This window comes from Phoxinus phoxinus (assembly GCF_949152265.1).
Source record: "Phoxinus phoxinus genome assembly, chromosome: 3".
Lineage (NCBI taxonomy): Eukaryota > Metazoa > Chordata > Actinopteri > Cypriniformes > Leuciscidae > Phoxinus > Phoxinus phoxinus.
In genome coordinates, this window is record NC_136878.1 from 44,691,972 (window position 1) to 44,712,406 (window position 20,435).

Genomic DNA, 20,435 nt, shown 5'->3' on the forward strand with positions numbered 1-20,435 from the left:
TAAAGCTAGTTTATATATTAGGAACCTTGCATACATTTAAATGAGGTGCGTGGAAATTGTAAAGGAAAAAATATATATTTTGTTCTACACTCAAATATGCATATGCTTATTTTTCCTTGTATAGAATGGACATAAAATAAAAATCTATTTTTATGTAAGGAACCTTCCCTAAATATAAAATAAACATTTTCATATTTGTTTTGTATAAATGCACATTTCAGTTTTTAAACACTTCAAAATTCATAAAAAGTATTTACACATTTTGACAAAAAAAGAAGAAGGGAGAAACCAAATATGCATATAGTTTTGTGAAAAACGTTCTCTCAATAATATCACACTTGTTCTTCCTTCCATAGTATGAATAGGTCTACATGAAGATAACGGCTAAGTGTATAATATGGATATATTTTATACTGTATGCGAATGTGCAATTTCATTTTTTTAGCCTTTCAAAATTCACCACTCCATAACCTTCCATCATAAATGCATTACTGTACACAGATTAACAAGATTAGCCAGATTGTCTGAGGTAACCGACGGCAGTTGTGTTGAATTCTGAAATGTGCTACTTTTTAAATTTAAGGAAACTCAAAAAATTTGAATATGGTGCAAAAGTTCATTTATTTCAGTAATTCAACTTAAAAGGTGAAACTAATATATTATATAGACTCATTACATGCAAAGTGAGATATTTCAAGCCTTTATTTGTTATAATTTTGATGATTATGGCTTACAGATTATGAAAACCTTTTCACAATATTCTAATTTTGAATTTGGGGTTTTCATAAGCTGTAAGCCATAATCATCAAAATTATAACAAATAAAGGCTTGAAATATCTCACTTTGCATGTAATGAGTCTATATATTATATTAGTTTCACATTTTAAGTTGAATTACTGAAATAAATGAACTTTTGCACCATATTCACACTTTTGCGAGTTTCACCTGTAGAAGCAAAAGAGAAATGCTGTGATAGCAAACGTTAACATGTGCCAGGAACACGCTAAGATCAGCGTTTGCTTCTGCTCTGTGTCCGGCGTGCTCTTTAAAGCGCTAGCTGAAGCGCTGGGTTTGATCCTGTGGGGTCACATGTCTGTGAAGAGCAGGACCATGTTTGGGCAGTTTCTGCTCTTCAGTGCTGAGTTTGTCGTTTACCTTCCACAAACCGGGCAAGCTGGCAGACGCACAATATTTTGTTATCGTCAGAGACTGACAAACGGCGCGCAGAGGAAGACCTGGTCACGGTGTGTGTGTGTGTGTGTGTGTGAGACCGAAAGGCCTTACCTTTTAAGCCCAATGTCTAGGTGTGGTAAAACTGAATCTGTGAACTTACAGTTCCCTAGGAAGTTTTTTGGCACACTTGAAAATATCAAACTAAGTGAAACCTGCCAACAAATGATGCTGATCTTCTCAGAAATAATTACTGCAATGACGACTGGTGTGACGCTTTAAATCTCAATGTTTTCACCCATAATGCATTCTGTTCCATGTGAAATAAAACCGTTTTTATTAAGCTTCCTGTCATGTGAGTGTATATGATTTAACACATTAAGTACAATTCAAAATTGCTGCACAATATAACAAAGTGAAATCAATATTGCGATATGGTTTCATGTGATACATATGTGCTGATTGAGATATTAGTATTATTATTAATATTCTGAATGTTTCCCTAGTGAAAAAAAACTATACCAAAATGCATTTAATTCATACTACGCATACTACAAATCCATTGGCATATTTACTGACATATCGCTTGAGACTTACTGATATGAATAATATAATTAAACTTAATTTTAAGAAATGTGCATTGTGCAATTAAGAAGTACCCAAAATTAAGCCTAAAATGTGTTTTAACATCACTAATAGTGAAGGAAAGTTTTTAAACACATGAAATTTAAAGTGTACTCGCATTTTAGCAAGCATATGTTTAGTTGGACCGGATAACTAAAGTGCATTAAGAACAAAATGAGTTGTTTAAATATATTTTAAATATACAAATGTAATACGGTATATTTAATAATATATGTATTTGTAGTATACTTAGCATAAAATAAATGTATTTCAAAAATTTTGGTATATTTATTTTTCACTAGGTTTTTAATGTTATATTTTAAATTTCAGTAATGTTTAAGTTTTTGAAGAAGAAAAAATGTCTAAAGAGTTTTAATTTTTATTTCTGTTTTTGTTATTTTAGTGCATCAAGTTAAACTAAACGACAATGAGAGATGTTGCATATAAGTATTTGATTTGATGTGACGAAATGGATTTAGTGTCAGTTCCCTATAATAACCCTGCTCTCAGATTATTTTGAATCCTTTCACTTGCACACACACTTTCATGCATTCTCACTAGAGATAAAAGAATGTGTTTAAAGGTTTGTTCAGCTCAACCCGCGTCCGAGCTGCGCTTTTCCTCATGATCTGATCCGAGTCTCACCGTTTTGCTCTGAGTTTTGACCCTAGGAGGAGTTTTTGGTTTTGACCAAGCCCTTCAGCACCAATCCCCTGTAGAACTCCTGGAGGTACGTGTACACGCACTTCCAGTCCGGCTCCCGCATCCGCACCATATCCTCCACATCCAAAAGCTGCGGACAGTCGGCCAGCTTCCTACTCTCACGGAGACCGGGCCACAGAGGAGGAAAAGAGGATCGAGAAGAGACGAGGAAACAACAGGTGGAGTGGGAAACACGAGGGCCAGTGAGAGGAGAGAAATGACACACACAAGACAAAAATCAAAAAGCCCACATTAAACTCTGACAGTGTTCTCATGCACAACAATCACAACAAATACATGTGCAAAAGACAAACAACATCAAATAGACCAACAACAATGCATCTCATTATGGTGATCTCATTCTGCAAAACAAATGTGCCTGTGAACGAGAACATACAGTATGGGGACAATAACAGCAATGCATTGAGTGACTGCTACACACGTGTGACCCTTCGGCTCCAGACGAAGCGGGTTTGCCTGTAAAACAGCCTGTTGAGTGTGTGTAGCAGCTCAGTGTCGGGCTCATGCAGACTGCACTCTTTAAAGGCACACATCTGTCACTGCTGGTCAGATATCACTACCATCACAGATACTACACAGACTTAAAGGGGCAGCAGGCCATTTCTGAGGAACACCGTGGATAATTGAATTCTACACCCAAACAAACACACCTTTCATTGCTCCGCCCACAACAATAAGTAAGGGATAATGTATTACACTATTTTTTTTCCAGCGCACACACACACACACCTTACACTGCCCCTATCCCTAAACCTGCCCATCACACACACACACACACCTTACACTGCCCCTATCCCTAAACCTGCCCATCACACACACACACACACACACACACACACCTTACACTGCCCCTATCCCTAAACTTGCCCATCACACACATACACACACACACACACACACACACACGCACACACCTTACACTGCCCCTATCCCTAAACCTGCCCATCACACACACACACACACACCTTACACTGCCCCTATCCCTAAACTTGCCCATCACACACACACACACAATCCCTAAACCTGCCATCACAGGAAACATTCTGCATTTTTAAATTTTTTATAAAACATTGTTTTTTATGTTTTTAAGCTATTTGAATTACGAGGACTCATGAAATGTCCGCATAAACCACGTTTAAGTTGTAATACCAGTGTAATACGCATGTTATTATACAAATTTGTGTCCTCATAAATCACATAAACAAACACACACACGATTGTTTGTTTGGGTGTTGAACAGTTTCTCAGAAATCGCTCACTGCACCTTTAAGGCGTTTTCAGACCTGAGGATTGTTTGCTTTGTTTTAAAACAGGGACTTAAATAGTTACTAAATCGCATTTTCACTTTGGTTCGGTTTGCTTTCACAAAGCAACATTTTAAATAAAGTGCAACAAAAAATGCTTATGCAAGTCATATGGGAGTAAAACTACGGCTGCACGATTTTTGGGGGAAAAAATCTAATTGAGATTTTCCTGACAATTTTTTTTTTGCTGTTTCTTTGTAGGACTACTGTGATTATACATAAATATGGATATTAAATAATAATAATAATAATAATAACTACTATTTATATTGAAAAATTACTAAATTAAAAATAAGAAATAAAAAGAGTAAAATAAAAAAACGGTAAAATTACAATACTAACAATCATGCATTTTCAATGAGAGTCTGTGAGGCGACATGTTGAGCTGCGTAAACGACAAGGCAACGACCAATGAGAATGAAGACAGTGGTAATTTATTAGCGTTAGTTAATAAACATCCAACTGTTCATTATAAGTTCATGTTAGCGCAGGTCCATTGTATAATATTAACAGACAACTATTGAACTATTGATGTGAATAATGTATTAGCAAATGCTGCAATTAACAATGAACTAAGAATAATAAATGCTTTCTTTAATATTTGCATTGTTAGCAGAGGTGGACAGTAACAAAGTACATTTACGCGAGTACTGTACTTGAGTATTAAACTTTTGACTTTATCTTCACTACTTTTGAAAGGCAAATATCGTACTTTTTACTCCACTACATTTGTGTCAAGGTCCTCGAGTAGAAAGTAGTAACGTTAGTCATTTTTGGTTGGAAATGAAAGTCGGGTTGACGTCAGAACATGATGTTGGTTTCTGACGTCAACCCGATTTTCATTTTCCAACCACAACACAACGTCTGTGCAACGTTGGAGATAAACCTCAATCTCCAATCAATTGGATTATGACATCTACCTGATTTTCATTTTCAACGTTGGATTTGGTCTTCTAAAAGCGTATTTTGTCATTGTTTTGGAGCACACTGTGTACTTTGTCCACCTCTGATTGTTAGTTCATGTTAACTAAATTTGACCAAAAACAAACACGACTCGCGTACAGCGACTGACTCCACCTTAGCAGTAATGACTCGCAAACTGAAGCAATTACAGATGGTGCCTTTAATGATGACGACAGCCAGGGGTCGTGAGATAAACCAGTGCTCAGTCAGGTGACAGAAGATGACATGAGAAAGTGTCTAGTGGAATTACCTGGACACAGGTCAAAGGTCAAGAAAGGGGAAGCAGGTTAAGGCCTACTCTCGGGGAACCAAACAACACTGACTTTGAGTAACGCTCCTCCGTTAGCAGACGCTATCTGGATGTTTGTCGTTTAGAAAGGAGCTTATAATGCATGAATGTTATGAGAAATGGAAAAGGAGCAGAGGAGAAAGGTAAATAATCATTTAAAATGCTAGTAATTAGGGTTTAGTTATTTAAGTGGACCTGACTAAAGGAAATGACAGCTATTAAAAGATGATTAATCTCAGAGGACTGGAGATGCAGATCGGATGAACTTGTTAATAGGTTTGGTTGTATTAAAACAGGCTCAGAAACAAAACAAAACATAAATATAGTTATATAGTTACAATACCATTTAAAAGTTTGAGGTCAGTATGGTTTTTTTAAATACTTTTATTTAGCAAGGATGCATTAAATTGATCAAAAGTGACAGTAAAGACATTTATAAATGTTATAATCATCATATTAGAATGATTTCTGAAGGATCATGTGACAGCTTTGTTGAAAATTCAGCTTCGATCACAGGAATAAATTACACTTTACAATATATTACAACAGAAATCGGCTACTTTAAAGTGTAATAATATTTCACAATAATACTGTTTTTACTGTATTTTTTATCAAATAAATGCAGCCTTTTTGAGACTTGTTAAAAAAAAATATATATATATATCTTTCAGTCTGCTTGCCTAAGTGTGTTTTTTGGAGTTTGACAATAATAGACACATGGGGAAATTCACTAAGAATCAATTGCACACGCTGTCTGCATAGTTTCAGAATCTGGCTCACTAAAGTAATTATGCAAATCAGGTATTGCCACAAACACGCATACAAATTGATTGCATGGCACAATAGAGTGCATTAGTTCAAGAAGTATTTATTCCATTAATTTCTCTCCAAAATCTGACAAAAACACAAAGGTACGAGCTCTAGTGATGCAAAGAACTCCAAACAGCATAATCAAATAAAAAACAATGGTTTTACTAATTTAAAACTGTTGATTATATCTATAGAAACAATATATTTTAAGTTTATTGCAAAATATGCTTATAAATACAACTATTTAAGCAGTCTGTGTGGAGCTAAAGAGGTCTTTTGCTGATTTGTTTTCTGTAACTAGTGGAATTGTCTGTGCAGTATTATGGGTAATGTAGTTTAGCTGTTAAACCATTTTTAAAATAAGTTGAACTAATGCAGCTGATGGTTTAACAGCAGCAAACACCATCGATTAACAACCTCGTAGCTCACAGTAGGGCTGTCTTTATGTTAAATTAAATTTCCCTATGGAGAAAATGAATGGAGATTTTACTTCTGGAACCCGACTGTTGCACTCTATTGTCCAGCCGAGACTTTACTGTGACTGTTCAGCATCACTCCACCGCTGTGACATCCAGACACTTCAGCTCAAGATGCAGAATATATATTGGCCTGGTTATAATGTCATTAAAACTATGTACACAAGCACTCCTTGCCCACAATAATCTGCTCACTACCAGCTCTCCATCTGTGGTCACAGCAACACATTAACTGCATCAGGCCAATGTTTCTGAAATGCCTTATTTGCATTGAAGGGAGTGAGTGTTCTATTTTATGTAACTTGTCAGTCAATCCATCAATTCATGTGACCCTGGATCACAAAACCAGTCACGAGTCGCACGGGTATATCTGTGGCAATAGCCAACTATACATTGTATGGGTCAAAATTATACATTTTTCTTTTATGACAAAAATCATTAGGATATTAAGTAAAGATCATGTTCCATTGAGATATTTTGTACATTTTCTACCGAAAATATCTAAAACATGTATTTTTGTGAGTGAATGCAGAACAATCGTGAACATAAATGCACAACTTTAAAGGAGATTTTCTCAATGTTTCGATTTGTTTGCATCCTCAGATTCCAGATTTTCAATAGTTGTATCTCGACCAAATATTTTCCTATCCTAACAAACCACACATCAATGGAAAGCTTATTTATTCAGCTTTCATATGATGTATAAATCTCAATTTTAAAAAAATTGACCCATGTGACTGGTTTTGTGGTCAATGTCAGAAGCTGCGATTGTTTAGTGAATTCTCCCCGATGTGCAAACATTCAGATCCCAAATTGAGCTGTATTCCTGCCTGGTTCTGATATGAGTGTATGGACTCACTCTGCTGTGCTGAAGGCCATCTCGAAGTTCTGCCTGCGGTTGCTGGGACTGAGGCTGGAGTAGTCGAAGGCTTCGGGAAAGAAGTTGTGCACCAGAGCACAGAACGCCATCCCGTCACTCCAGCTGGAGGAGAAGTTCTGGATGTCCACATTCTTCATGACGTGTAGGAGAGAGAGAAAACATAGCTAGTCAGAATGTACTCTACTATTGAAAAGTTTGGCTTTTTTAGCGCTGCTAATGCAGTGGCTCTGAATCCACTTGTTGACAAGAAAGGAGGAAAGAGCCGTTCACAGCGCTGTTTTTTGCACGTGCAAATTCGTTTTCCAGGCGCGCCTCTGTTCATGGTTGCATAGCAACGACAGACGCAACGGGAAAGCACGCGCTTGTGGAAATTAGAAAGCGGTGCAAACTGCGCTCTCCATGATGACGAGGAAGTATCATCAAATAATGAATTGATTTCTAGCCCTGCATTAGCTTTACTACTAGATATATTCATTGAGATGAGAAATAAAAAGCCGCCCTGTACAGCTACCTATGATCAGCTGTTCGGCCGAGTTGTTACGGAATGGCCGCTGGTTTTTGTCACATGACCTGTTGAGATGCTTCTATTATAAGACGCACGCCTACATTTGAAATAACGAATTTGCACACGCATAAAACGCGATATGTGAACCTAAAGTGGTATCGTGTGCGGTTGTATCTAGTTTAAAAGGCCTTTTCAAATTAAATATGAACGCAGTTTTGGATTAAATAAAAGGACAGTCAAGTAAAATAAAACACGTTTTATCTCCTGTTTAGTTTAGAAAGTGTGATGCATCTTTTCCAGAATTCTTTGTTGAATAAGAGTAAAAAAAAAAGAGAAAAATTTAAACTTTAATTATAAATGTCTTTACAGTCATCTTTGATCAATTGAATGCATCCTTGATGAATAAATGTATTCATTAATTTACAAAAATTAAAAATACAGCACATCTTAAAGAAATAGTGTGAATTAGAAATCATAAATGAGTAAATAATGATGTTGTTCCTCACACAAAGCTATGATTTTACTTCAGAAGGCTTTATATATATATCACACTAATGCACTATATTCCAAGTATTCCCAGTCCACATGTTTCTAGGGCAGTTTTGTGCTGCTTTGTCATCTGTGGAGCTTGATACCCCCAGACCTCATTCACTTTTTAATGCTAAGCACACGTTAAATAATGGTGTTAAATGACAGAAAGTGCTTTGGAAAGACTTGAGGGTAAGCAAATGATGACCGGTTTTATCCTTCTCCCGTTACCTCATAGGAACGGGTCTTGGATCGGCACCAGTCCAGCAGCATCTGTTTGATGGAGTTTGCGTTGGGGACACCGAAGCTCGTGGAGCGCTGCACCTTGTTTACTTGAGTAATCGCTGAGTTGCTACAGGCAGAAAGAGAAATGTTGCTGAACATGTGGTACTTCAGAGAGCCAGAAAGTGTCTGAAACCCATGCGCTCACCCTCCAGAGCCTCCAGTGTTCTCAAGCTTCTCGATCATGGCCTTCCGAGCCTGTGCGGCAGATGTCTTGGGTAACGTCTGAGCCCTCGACAGCTCTGATCTCTCGGTCTGTCTGCGCTCAACAGCGGATGATCTACTCGAGCTACGAGACGTGTTGTCCTCACGGTCAAAAACACTGAAGGAAATGGAGAGAGAGAAGTATGACAAAAGACCCAAATTAATCTGTTTTCAAAAATGCTGAAGGATTTGTAGTCAGTGTGCAGCTTAATGTTTTAGTGGAGCCGCGTTTCCACCGCAGGAACTTTCCCCAGGAACTATGGGCTGGTACTCGGTGTGTTTACACCGCAGGAATCAGGGTCTAAATGAAGTTCTGGGTAAATATTTCCCCCTCCGAAAGTCCCTGCTGGCGAGGTAGTACTTTTTCAAAGTTCAGGAACTTTCAGGGGCGGGACTTGTGCGCTGAACATGCTGATTGGTTGTGTTCACGCCGCATTTTGATTGGATGACTCCACGCAGCATTCTATTTTAACCGCCATTTAAAATGGTTCGTGGCTTCATGCAGTAAGAGTTGTCTGTCTGCAAAGATGGAATTAAATGAAAAATAAAAAAAAACACACCGCTGGACCGACGACGAGGTTCAGGCTTTATTAAGCGCATTTGTGGAAGAGGACATTTTCTGCGTGTTCGTCCCAGCCACGTCACGGTCAATGTCCGCTTTTATATCTAGCATTACGAGCTTTCTTAACATGCTTTAGTATCAGTGCTCGTCTCTTTTCTGCCGTTGTGTTAATTACCTCGTTAGTAAACCAATACATCACAAACAACTGCAGCACAGTTTGAATCTCCTCCATACTTATTATAAATGTGGCGCTCAAAACTGATTACTGTCCGTGGCAGACTGGGAGGAGCAGTCGAGCGCAGTTATAATCTTCCCGGTACTTTAGACCGCGGTGTAAACGCAGAAAGCAACCGGTCTGGGGCAAAAAAAATTTCTCAGGAAAAAAGTTCCTGGGACAAATTGTTCCGGGTAATTTCGGTGGAAACGCGATGATACATCATTCAGGATTCTTTGATGAATATAAAGTTCAACACTTATTTCAAATAGAAATCTTTTGTAAGTATACATGTTTTTACTAGGGCTGGGTAAAAAAATAAATTTATATCTCGATTTTAATCGATTATCATTTGGTGTGTTCAAGTCCTCCTGGGAAGTTCGTACACACGATGTGGGAAGTCGTGTTTACGACGACCGGTGCGTTCAAGTCACTTTCGTCGGTGTAAAATGGCGGAGTACTTTCTCTTAATTACACAAAAATACAGCGAGGTTCTTAAACTCTAGCTCTAGAAAATGAAGAACAAAGATTTGCATAAGGTTGGCTTTGTTTTTTTAATGTTTTTAGTTAGTGTATGAAGCCACTGCAAACTTTATTGTTACATTGTTATTTTATAATGCTTTCATATTCTGTGCAGGCAATTAGCTTACTGCGCTGTAAATAGAAAAGCCTGACAAGCTAAATACTGTGGTATTCCGTACTAGCTAAATACTGCTAAATAAATTACAAGCTAAATACTATGGTATATATATAAATAAATATTGTGGTATTCCGCCATGTTTCTCAGTGACACGCCCACAACTCGTAAAGATCGGGGCTTAGAGAAAATCCAGAGTTTCCCACTGGTATTTACGACATTATGGTGGCGTTCAACTCGTAAATATGATCTATACGAGGCACCAATTTTTACGAACAGATATCGATTCTTAAATCCCAAGAATCGATTAGTCATCCTGTTTGCAGTTGATGAATGAATGGAACATTTGTAGTGCGCATCCCATCCAATAAATCGCAATAATCTTTGTGCTTTGTTACTATATGAAACAAAGTCACAGATTTCAAATTACGTCCATTTTCTTATGAAATTCAAAAACATAAATACCGCTTTGGCGTGAGATCGATGTTCGGTCTGGCTCAGCTCAAGAGAAGCGGCAGCGCGGAGCAAACATGATCTTCTCTTCCGCCTTAATAATACCAGTTACAGCGCGAAATAAACATGAATGAGCGTCTGAAAGTGTGTTAAAAGATAGAGTGCAACTTATCGAAATCCGTATCATGTCACATGGAATCGCTCATTCAGTGTTTCAACCGTGGAAAGACATCAGTAAATGTCATGTGACGTCACATTTACCTCAGAAAAAATTCAGATAAATAATGGATTATTTCCTTCAGCTGAGACACTTCAGATGCGCATGGATCAACATGATGGTTTTGAATCGCTTGAAATATGATTGGAATCACTTCGAAAAAGGAAAATACAGCTCAGTGCAACATGTGCAAATCTGTCATATAAGCTACATAAAATTATAATTGTGTGCTTGGGACACGGCTTTTAATGGCGAGACTTTTGTTTTTGTAATCAGGCTCACAAAAATTATAGAAAAAATTTGGATTTAGATTTATCAGCTTTCAAATATAAAGAATAATCGGCATGAGCCAAAGTTTTCATATCGGTGCATCCCTAATTTATTTATTTTTAAAAACAACTCTTGCTGACCTCATACATTTAAACGGTAGTGTACGTAGGATGCAAAGTGATTTTACACAAAATTACGTTAACTTCATTACTCTGTTATCTATTACCTGAATAATTATTTGATAATTATTAAACGCCTGTGATGAGACGACTCGACGCCTGTGAAGAGACGACCCAACGCCGGCGATATGTTATGCCCTAAATTTCATGATTAACTAACTGTATTTTTGTATGTATATTTTTGAAATGCATTTTCTGTAAAGCTGCTTTGAAACAATGTGTATTGTGAAAAGCGCTATACAAATAAACTTGAATTGAATTGAATTGAATTAAAAAAATTTTACTAATTGCATAATCGTGCACAATAAAACCAGGGCCAAAAAAGAAAAGTAAATAAGGCACTCACCTCCCGACCTTCCTCGTGGACGTTGTGCTGGAGTAACTGTAGGATTTAGTTTGCACTGAGCCCTCTGAGACGAGAGAGAAGAGCGTTTGATACGGGTGTGGATAAAAATTAAGACTAAACACAGAATACAAAAGAGTTCAATAAACTCACTGTCTGTCTTTTGAACATAGCTGGATTCCATGATAGTGCTGCGGGACGTCCTGCCGGTATCATCTGCACACACAACCAGTGACAGCGGGGTTTAAAAGATAATTGTGACCCTGGATCACAAAACCAGCAATAGCCAACAATACATTGTATGGGTCAAAATTATCGATTTTTCTTCTATGCCAAAAATCATTAGGATATTAAGTAAAGATCATGTTCCATGAAGATATTTTGTTCCTACCGTAAATATATAAAACATGTATTTTTGTGAGTGAATGCAGCACAATCGTGAACATAAATGCACAACTTTAAAGGAGATTTTCTCAATGTTTCGATTTTTTTGCTCCTCAGATTCCAGATTTTCAATAGTTGTATCTCGACCAAATATTGTCCTATCCTAACAAACATACATCAATGGAAAGCTTATTTATTCAGCTTTCGGGCGATGTATAAATCTCAATGTTAAAATTGTGACCCATGTGACTGGTTTTGTGGTACAATTAGTATGCAGTAATTTCATCAGTTTAACTGCATGGCACTAAAACAAATTTTGAACTGAATTGAGCTGGATAATGACATTAACTTTTCAACAGTGGCTCAGTTATTGAACCGGACTGAATCAACATTGAACTAAATTGAGCTGAATGATGACACTATTGTCTTCTTTAGAGCTGCTTTGCAGCTGAAATTTAATTTATTTCATAATTGATTAATTTTACAAAATTAGCAGTGTTATTTTCCTGTTTATTAATGTGAAGCTGCTTTGAAACAATATGTTCTGTATAAAGCACTATATAAAGAAATGTGACTTGACAGTGTCACAATAAAATTAGATAAACAACAAGTAAAATCTAATTTTACATGAACTCACTCCAAAAATAAAACATGATGCAAGACATATGGGAAATTTTTTTTTCTCAAACGTCATATTTTGTCTGTTTACAGTGTTTGTGAGTGCATGTTCATGTTTACAAAGACAATTCAGCCCTTAAAGTGTGTGAGAGAAGAGATATGAGAAAGAGACTAGCCTAAATATATTTAACAAAATTATTTTTGAGACAAATCTAACCAATAGATAAAAAAGTTGCCATAACATTATGTAAAACCTGAGTTGATATCTGGGTAAATTGACCTGAAACACAATATATGTTACACTGTTCTCTTTTAGTTAATGGTCATATCTTATAAAAACAATAATTTGAAAACTTCAGGGAAAACAATATGTGTATTTTGATAGTCTGTGTATTTTTGTACCTATTCCGTGTAAAAACTGACCCAAATACAATTTTAAAGGTACACAGATATTTCACTATATTGCAGGATATGTTTTAAGAGTGAAAGTTTTATTGAAGGGCTCTTAAAAAGTGTGAAAAGATCTGCTGGTTTTCACTTCACAGCTCAATATAGGTGCTAGTGAAGCATTTACTAACCATTAGCTTTCTCCAGGTATTATATAAACCTTGTTTGATTCCTAGGGTCATGCGATTTTAAATTATGACTGCTTTTGGAGCAAGAATCCAAGACTTGAACCCTGAACTTTAACAAGTACACTGAAGAGGGAAAATAAAAAGACAAGAGGCCACTACATTACTGCTGTGGTACCTGAATGGGAAACCCGATTGGTGATCTGGCTGGTGGTGGAGCCGTCTGTGGACCGCTCAATCTTCTTCATCACCACTTCACTGCTGTCTGCACCCCCCCGACCTTTCTGAGATCTGTCCACCCGCTGCTGTCTGAGCTCCTGCAGACGCACATCTCGCTCCTTCTCTCTCTGGTCTGAGGACACGCCGTCAGGATGATGATTGAAAGGAGGGAAGAAAAACATCAGTGAAGATAACATCAGTACTTTTCCAATGTGATCAATGCGCGGGACTATCTGACTAGGGTTCAGGAAACCTGTTTGAAAACATTATTTTTGGTGACAGAAATCACACACTTCAGAAACTATCACTTTCATAGCACTCGTGTGAAAGTGCTAACATCTTAGATTAACACCACAGTAGGGTTGTGTGATATTTATTGTCTACGATATCGCAATAGTAGTTTTAACATTGTGCGAGCTTAACATGTTTTCCCCCAATGTCAGCACTATTGAAAATCATGATATTGATGTGATACCAAATGTGATGTTGATTTTATACAACAGTTTGATAAACTAATTTAAAGCTGCAGTCCGTAGTTTTTCCTCTTTGTCGCCATCTCTGTTCAAAATCTGCAATTGCAGTTATTCTGGGAATTATCGACTTTACGTGGGTTGTGCCTCGGCACGGCACAGCGCGGATGAATCTAAATTTTTTGAGGAGAACATGCGCCTGTCAGTCGCCGCGCTGGTCTGGATACTGGCATTTGCAATCACAGATTCCACTTTTTGGAAGTATTGACCAACATAGGAAATTTCACCGGGAAATGTTCTGAACAAGTAACATTCACTGTTCTGACCAACTAAGGGGAAAAAAAGCATTGCAGAAAATCGCGCTGATTAAATCTAACGATCGCTTCATATCACGTCAAACCGTGGAAATTATACTTTGTTCTCAAATTGTTCATGTTCACAACATCAGCATTGCGTGACTACATTTAATGCCCTTCCGATATTTATCCTTGTTTTTGCATGGGCCGGGGTTGCTGTCTCTTTTTTTCTGTAGCCACTCCGAAGTCTGAAGTCTTTTGAATTTTACAGCGGGTGAATCTCCAGTTGGTGATTGTCGTTTGAACCTTTCTGGATCCGCCATCAAACTGATAAGTTGAATTATATCAAGTGCTGTGAGAAAAGGCTATAAATCTCCACCTCCAACATCCTCACACTCACAGCCTACTAGCCGAGACTCTTCTTTATGTGTACAGATGTGATGTAATGACGCAAAGACATGCTTGAATTTCCCGCTGAAATCCACCAGCACCACTGGAATTAAAAACATTATTACAAGCTTACCGTTTTGAATCGAGCTAAATACTTTGGATAATTTTTAACTCAAAAAAGTTACGGACTGCACCTTAATATTGCAGAGTTACATTTTAAAAACAATAATATAAATATTTTATTTTGCTCCATTTCATCAAAGAAAAGAGTTCCAAGTCAAAGCACAACGGTTGTGCATGTCCGAGAAATAGACCGCAGGGTTTTAAACAAATCGGGTGAGCGAATAATTCAATGAACCATTCGCTTTGTTTCCGAATAAATCAACCATTTGAATGAATCGGTTGAAAGAATGACTCCCTCACACACTCATTAAGACAGTAACTTGCTGCCATTTTTAAAGATTCATCTCAAATACCATTGCAGTGTAAATGCATTAATGTTCCCTCTGAGCTGCATTTAACACTGTGTACACACACAATGCAGCTTCTGTGAAACCTATCACCACACAAAATATAAAAAGCTTTGGGACTCAGCTATCAATGACAGGCCTAAACCAGTCAATGTACCAGCACAATAACCCACTAAGTATTCAGCAAAATATTGGCAAAGTATTCCAGAAAATATAGAAGATATAATATATCACACACCCCTACACTACAGATGAACATAGCACCATGTGTGTAAATTTGATCAAGCAAACACAAAGCAAGCAGAATTATATGATTACGAACTACATTCACTTTCATGCAGGGTCAAACAACATTAATACAATGACAAAATCACACGTGGCACTTCAGTGAATAAAACGACATACCGTATCTGCAACTACAAACCAAATCTATAGCCAATGAAGCTCTAAATGACCTATCACTAAGGCCCTGGGCATTAGCAAGGGGTCATAGGGCAAAACACACACACACACACAATCCAGAAACCCTACCCATTTCCTCCTGTGTGCATCCCAGCTTAGCCTCTGAGAGCAAAGAGAGAGAAACAGGGCTGAACCATAGGGAAGTAAAGACGACAGGCTGTCTCTACACTTTATGTGTTGAAATACACCCATCAGTATATAGAGAGAGAAAAGAAAGAGAACAAGAGATGTGTGCTGTACAATAAAACAAGTGTAGAGATAATCACCTCGCTTTTTCTTTCGCAGTTCTCTCATTGCAGTTCTGATCATTTTCCTTTCTTCAAAATCTTTGCAATCATCAAGCTGTAAAATCAAACGGGGGGAAAAGCAACCCAAACAAATTAATAATTATAAAGAATACTTCCATCATGATGTGCATTTCAGAAAGATGTCTGTGTCACATAATGAATGTGAACTAATGAATCATGCACATGGGCGTAGGTTTAGGGGGGGACGCTAGGTACTAGTCCCAATCAATATTTTAAAATGACAAAATTGTCCCCACCAATATTTGTGAGAGAATTACGAGGCGGCCGCCTCCGTCAATTTAGGTGCCGCCTTCTGCTCTCGACAAAACTCGGATAGACAGTCACATGCTCAGATACACTTTTTCCACCGTGACGGTTCTGTTGGGTTCCTGTGTCCATTCTGTCCTGTGTCCATCAAACATATTACATGCGCTTCTTCTTGAGGCACACGCGCGCGGTGCCGCGGTCTCTTGCTCTCTCTTCCTCTCTCCCGTGCACGCGCTACACGGTTTGGAGCACAGTATCTGTCTCGCGGGCGCGCTCGCGATTCCGGGAGATTTTAACTAATTCGCGTGCATCAGTGAGCCGCTATCAATATGCGGGAGACTCCCGTGATGTGTGTGTTTCTATACTGAAATAATATCTGCATTATTATTGATTTTCATTAGGCAATTTTTCAGCGCGTGGTGGGAGCGTTGGCGCTGACTGAGCATACATTTAATAAAATTAGGGGGAAAATGCCCTTTATAAAGGTAAAAAAAATAAATATTCTGATAAGATTGTTTTCCAACAGCGACGCAATGACACATTGACAATTTAAGTTTGAAGGGAGTAAAGCCTAGGTTTAGGCTATTAAAGAAATGTAATTTTGCCAAAAGAAGAACTTTTATTTAAAATAAATGTTATTTTTAAATCACCCTACTACAGTGTGACATTTTACCATATTATCATGCTTAACACTGATAATTTGAATAATTGTAATGTGATGATCAGATATCTAAATCAGAGAATATCATAGGTTTGGGCGGGTGGATTATTTATTTTTAACAGCGGATTCTGGTGACTCAAAGTACACCAGATTAATGAATTTATCTTCAAAATGTATAAAATTTTCTTACGGGTGGGCATGCCCCCGGACCCCTCTAGAGATACCGAGGTCCACCCACAAAAGTACTGTGGAAAACAGAGTAGGCTATATGTTGGTATATGAAAAATACAAATTAAATTATCTTTTTAATAAAATACATCATCAGAATTTTACCAACTCCGCCTAGTTTTGAGCCAGGAAAAAAACCCTGTTGCAGCTATTTGGATCGATTCCCATGGCCAGGACGACAGTACAGGAACACCGTCATTTGATTGGCTGAAAAAATAAGGGGGTGGTGTGGGGGTGGGATGTCCCCACCCAAGCTGAGACCAAACCTACGCCCTTGATCATGCACCACCAGGAACTTAAAACTTGAAAGTGTGCGCTAACTTGGATGGGTTGAATAAAGGGTACAGATTCTGAGTATGGGTACTTGCCATGCTTGGCCTTCACGTTATGTCATGTCACTTAAGAGATTTAAGTATTGGTCGGTTTTATTCAAAGCAAAGTGATTCTCAAAATATATTAATGAAGATCGCGGGTGGAAAAAAAATCTTGATTTTTGGGCACACGTTGGAAGAAAATAATTAAAGGTGCTCTAAGACTCAGTGGTTCCCAACCTTTTTTTGTCTGAGACCCTCTTTTTACCAAGAAAATATTTGAGGGCCCCCCTTCACATTTAATGATATTATCGCTCTTTAATTTGTGAACATATTATCACAAAATATGTTGTTTTCAAATATGTTTATGCACAAATAATAGCCTATAATATTGAAAATACAATAACACAAACATCAGTAGCCCCTTTGTCATTTAAAACCGTAAACCTAGGAGTAGCCTATAAACTGGCCCATTTGAAATGCAATAACATTATTCACACTGGTGTGTAGGTAAAAAAAGAAACAATACGCTATTACTAAATTACTGCTGTCTGGAGCCTCAATACTTTCATGTTATTTGTGAGGCTTTATCAATGTGAGGCTTTATTTTTTACGCTTTTGGCGCTATAGCGAGCGATAATAAACTTGCGTTTATTAACAGAATAATGCGTCTTTCGGAAGAACATTGTAGCCGGAACTACTTCTCTCTGTGTACATCTATGACGAGTCACGCAGGTCCTGGGCAGCGATCCGAACCAGTGTAAAATAGTCCCAGTGTAAACACTTATTATAGGAGTACCATAGTGGCTCAGGATAAGACAAAAACACAGATTGGAAAATAGATTCATGATGAACTCGCTCATTATATAAATTTTGAACAGAAAAAAGTTAAGGACTTTTATTTAATGCTTATTGCTCAAAACTTTTCAAACTATGACGCGACCCCCCCACAGAGCTCGCTGAGGCCCCCTTGTGGGCCGCGACCCCCCTGTTGGGAACCGATTATCTAAGTGATGTTGGGTGACGTTACTTCTTGTTGACGTTCGAAGAATTGTCAAACAAAACGGAGGCTAGCTAGACCCTCCCTCCTCCTCATCCGCGCACTAAACCCCCAAACCCCACCCCCAAATCCTTCTTGTCGGTTATTGGCTGGAACAGTTTGTCATGTTTCGTGGTGCGGCCGTGCGAGAAGCCCAGTTTGTTTTCGTGACCGTTTGTGGAGCCTGTGCTGTCTACAGAGACCGTGTTTGTTTACAGTGTGTTCAGGGGACAGGCAGCTAGCGGATAGTGAGGAGATGTTTACTGTATGTGACAAAAAATGTTTTGGCCTAAAAAACGCATGAGATTGCTTAGAGCACCTTTACGGGATTTAGATCATTAAGAGATTGTATATATACACATGTAAGATTGTATATAACTGGTATTTAAGTGTTCAAAAGGTCAGTGGGAGAAATAAAGTACCATTTTGTCCAGGATCTCCTCGTCCTCGATGTCCTGCAGCTTCTCTGAGGTCAGCTTCTCACTTTGTTCCTCTCTTTTGATGGAGGTCATCATGGATGAGCCATTAGGAAGCACCGGGACTTCATGAGCCATCTCACTCACAGGTTCACCCACACGAGAAATGGGCTCCGTCTCCATCTGTGTGTGTGTGTGTGTGTGTGTGTGTGTGTGTGTGTGTGTGGAGGGATAGAAAGACAGCAACATGACACCGGTGTACATTATAAAGGTACACTGTCAAAAATTACCATAATTTAAAACAAAACTGTTCAAATGCTATGGTTAAAAACCTGTTAATTGGTTAATGGCAAGTTCCTCTATTCTACAGTGAAAACTGAAATGGTCTAATGGGAGATTTAATGATTTTTTTTTTACTGTGAAAGGCTGTAAAAAATTTTAGAAGTGAAAAATCGTATAATTTACAGTGAAAAAACATTTTGTGGAAAAGATTTCCAGATGAACAGATTCATCTTATGTACTTTTTTTTTTTTTCTTACAGTTTTTTTACAGTTTTTTACCATTAAAGGTTTCAGACGACTTCTTTTTTTTACATTGAGAGTCAAGCTACTGTACAAGCTACTTATTTAAACAAGTTAAACCAGAGTCAAGCTATACTTTTGACAAAGTACTGCAGTTAGTAAACAGAAGAAATGCATGAGGATTATGGTGACAACATTAAACAGCATTTGAACACCATGAAAACTAAATTTACTGATAATTTACCACTGATATTATATGATATAATATTTGTATCATTATTCTAAAAGATGTTGAGGAACAAGGTTATACATATAGCACAAATAACATCATTGAATATTTAAAAAGGCCCCTCGAGAATACTGATATTTTTCCATGGACTTGAATGTAAAAATATAACGTAGAAATTCACTGACTTTAACCTCACAACACATGGTCTTCAGCTTAGGAAAGAACGCAAGTGTTCCTTTGGTTGTTTTAATGTTGTGATAACGTTACACTATTAACATTTTAATTTAGATTTTTTTTTTTTTTCAATTAGTTCAATTGCTCTGATTCTATGTTTCAAATAAATGGCTTCCCTACTTATTTTGAAACTATTTTAAACTTTCAAATTTGCTATTTTTTTTAAATGTATTATAAAACCATGTATAACACTCAAAAGTTGTCACTGCAATTGTAGAAAGATGCATGATCATCACAAAATTCAAGTTGTAATGTGTTAAAATGCATTAAATGCTTTATAACTTTATAAAGGTCCTTGCACACTGAGGCCCCGTTTACACGATGGGAAAACGCAGATATTTCTCTGCGTTTTGGCCTGTCATTTACACGAAAACGCCGTTTTTATCCCAGAAAACGATTATTTCTAAAAACTCCGGCCAAAGTGGAGATTTCTGAAAACGGCGGTTATATGTTGTCGTGTCAACTGGGAGAAACGGGGTTTTAGGTTCTCTCTTGTCGATTCTGATTGGCTTGCATGGCTTTATCCTTCTCCCTACACTGCCGCCCATAGGTTTGGCATAGTTATAAAGGCGCTCGACGGCGTATTTATGCGGGTTGTGTGCACGATGTTATTATTGAAAATGAAAAGGGAGGGGGGGAAATATTCGTTTCTCTAAATACCCGGCTATGTGTAAATGTGGCCTGAGTCCGAAATTTTCGCACGTTAAAAAATAAATACGACCTCATGT

General features: G+C 37.7%; 1 protein-coding gene across 8 annotated transcripts in view; it reads right to left on the minus strand.

Annotated features, from left to right (window-relative positions):
- The window catches only part of smtnb (smoothelin b), an 80,037-nt gene that overhangs the window by 2,574 nt on the left and 57,028 nt on the right, over positions 1-20,435 (minus strand). For 2 of the 8 annotated variants that reach the window (XM_079606397.1, XM_079606401.1), the window contains 10 exons: positions 18,730-18,906; positions 15,781-15,856; positions 15,584-15,616; positions 13,386-13,559; positions 11,787-11,849; positions 11,637-11,700; positions 8,703-8,876; positions 8,504-8,624; positions 7,219-7,370; positions 2,440-2,609 (listed from right to left, as the gene is read on the minus strand). In XM_079606397.1, the coding sequence (XP_079462523.1) occupies positions 2,462-2,609; positions 7,219-7,370; positions 8,504-8,624; positions 8,703-8,876; positions 11,637-11,700; positions 11,787-11,849; positions 13,386-13,559; positions 15,584-15,616; positions 15,781-15,856; positions 18,730-18,906 (1,182 nt within the window). In that variant the 3' untranslated portion in view covers positions 2,440-2,461. The remainder of the gene's footprint in view (positions 1-2,439; positions 2,610-7,218; positions 7,371-8,503; positions 8,625-8,702; positions 8,877-11,636; positions 11,701-11,786; positions 11,850-13,385; positions 13,560-15,583; positions 15,617-15,780; positions 15,857-18,729; positions 18,907-20,435) is intronic. The other 6 variants (XM_079606399.1, XM_079606403.1, XM_079606396.1 and 3 more) reach the window with 3 other exon arrangements.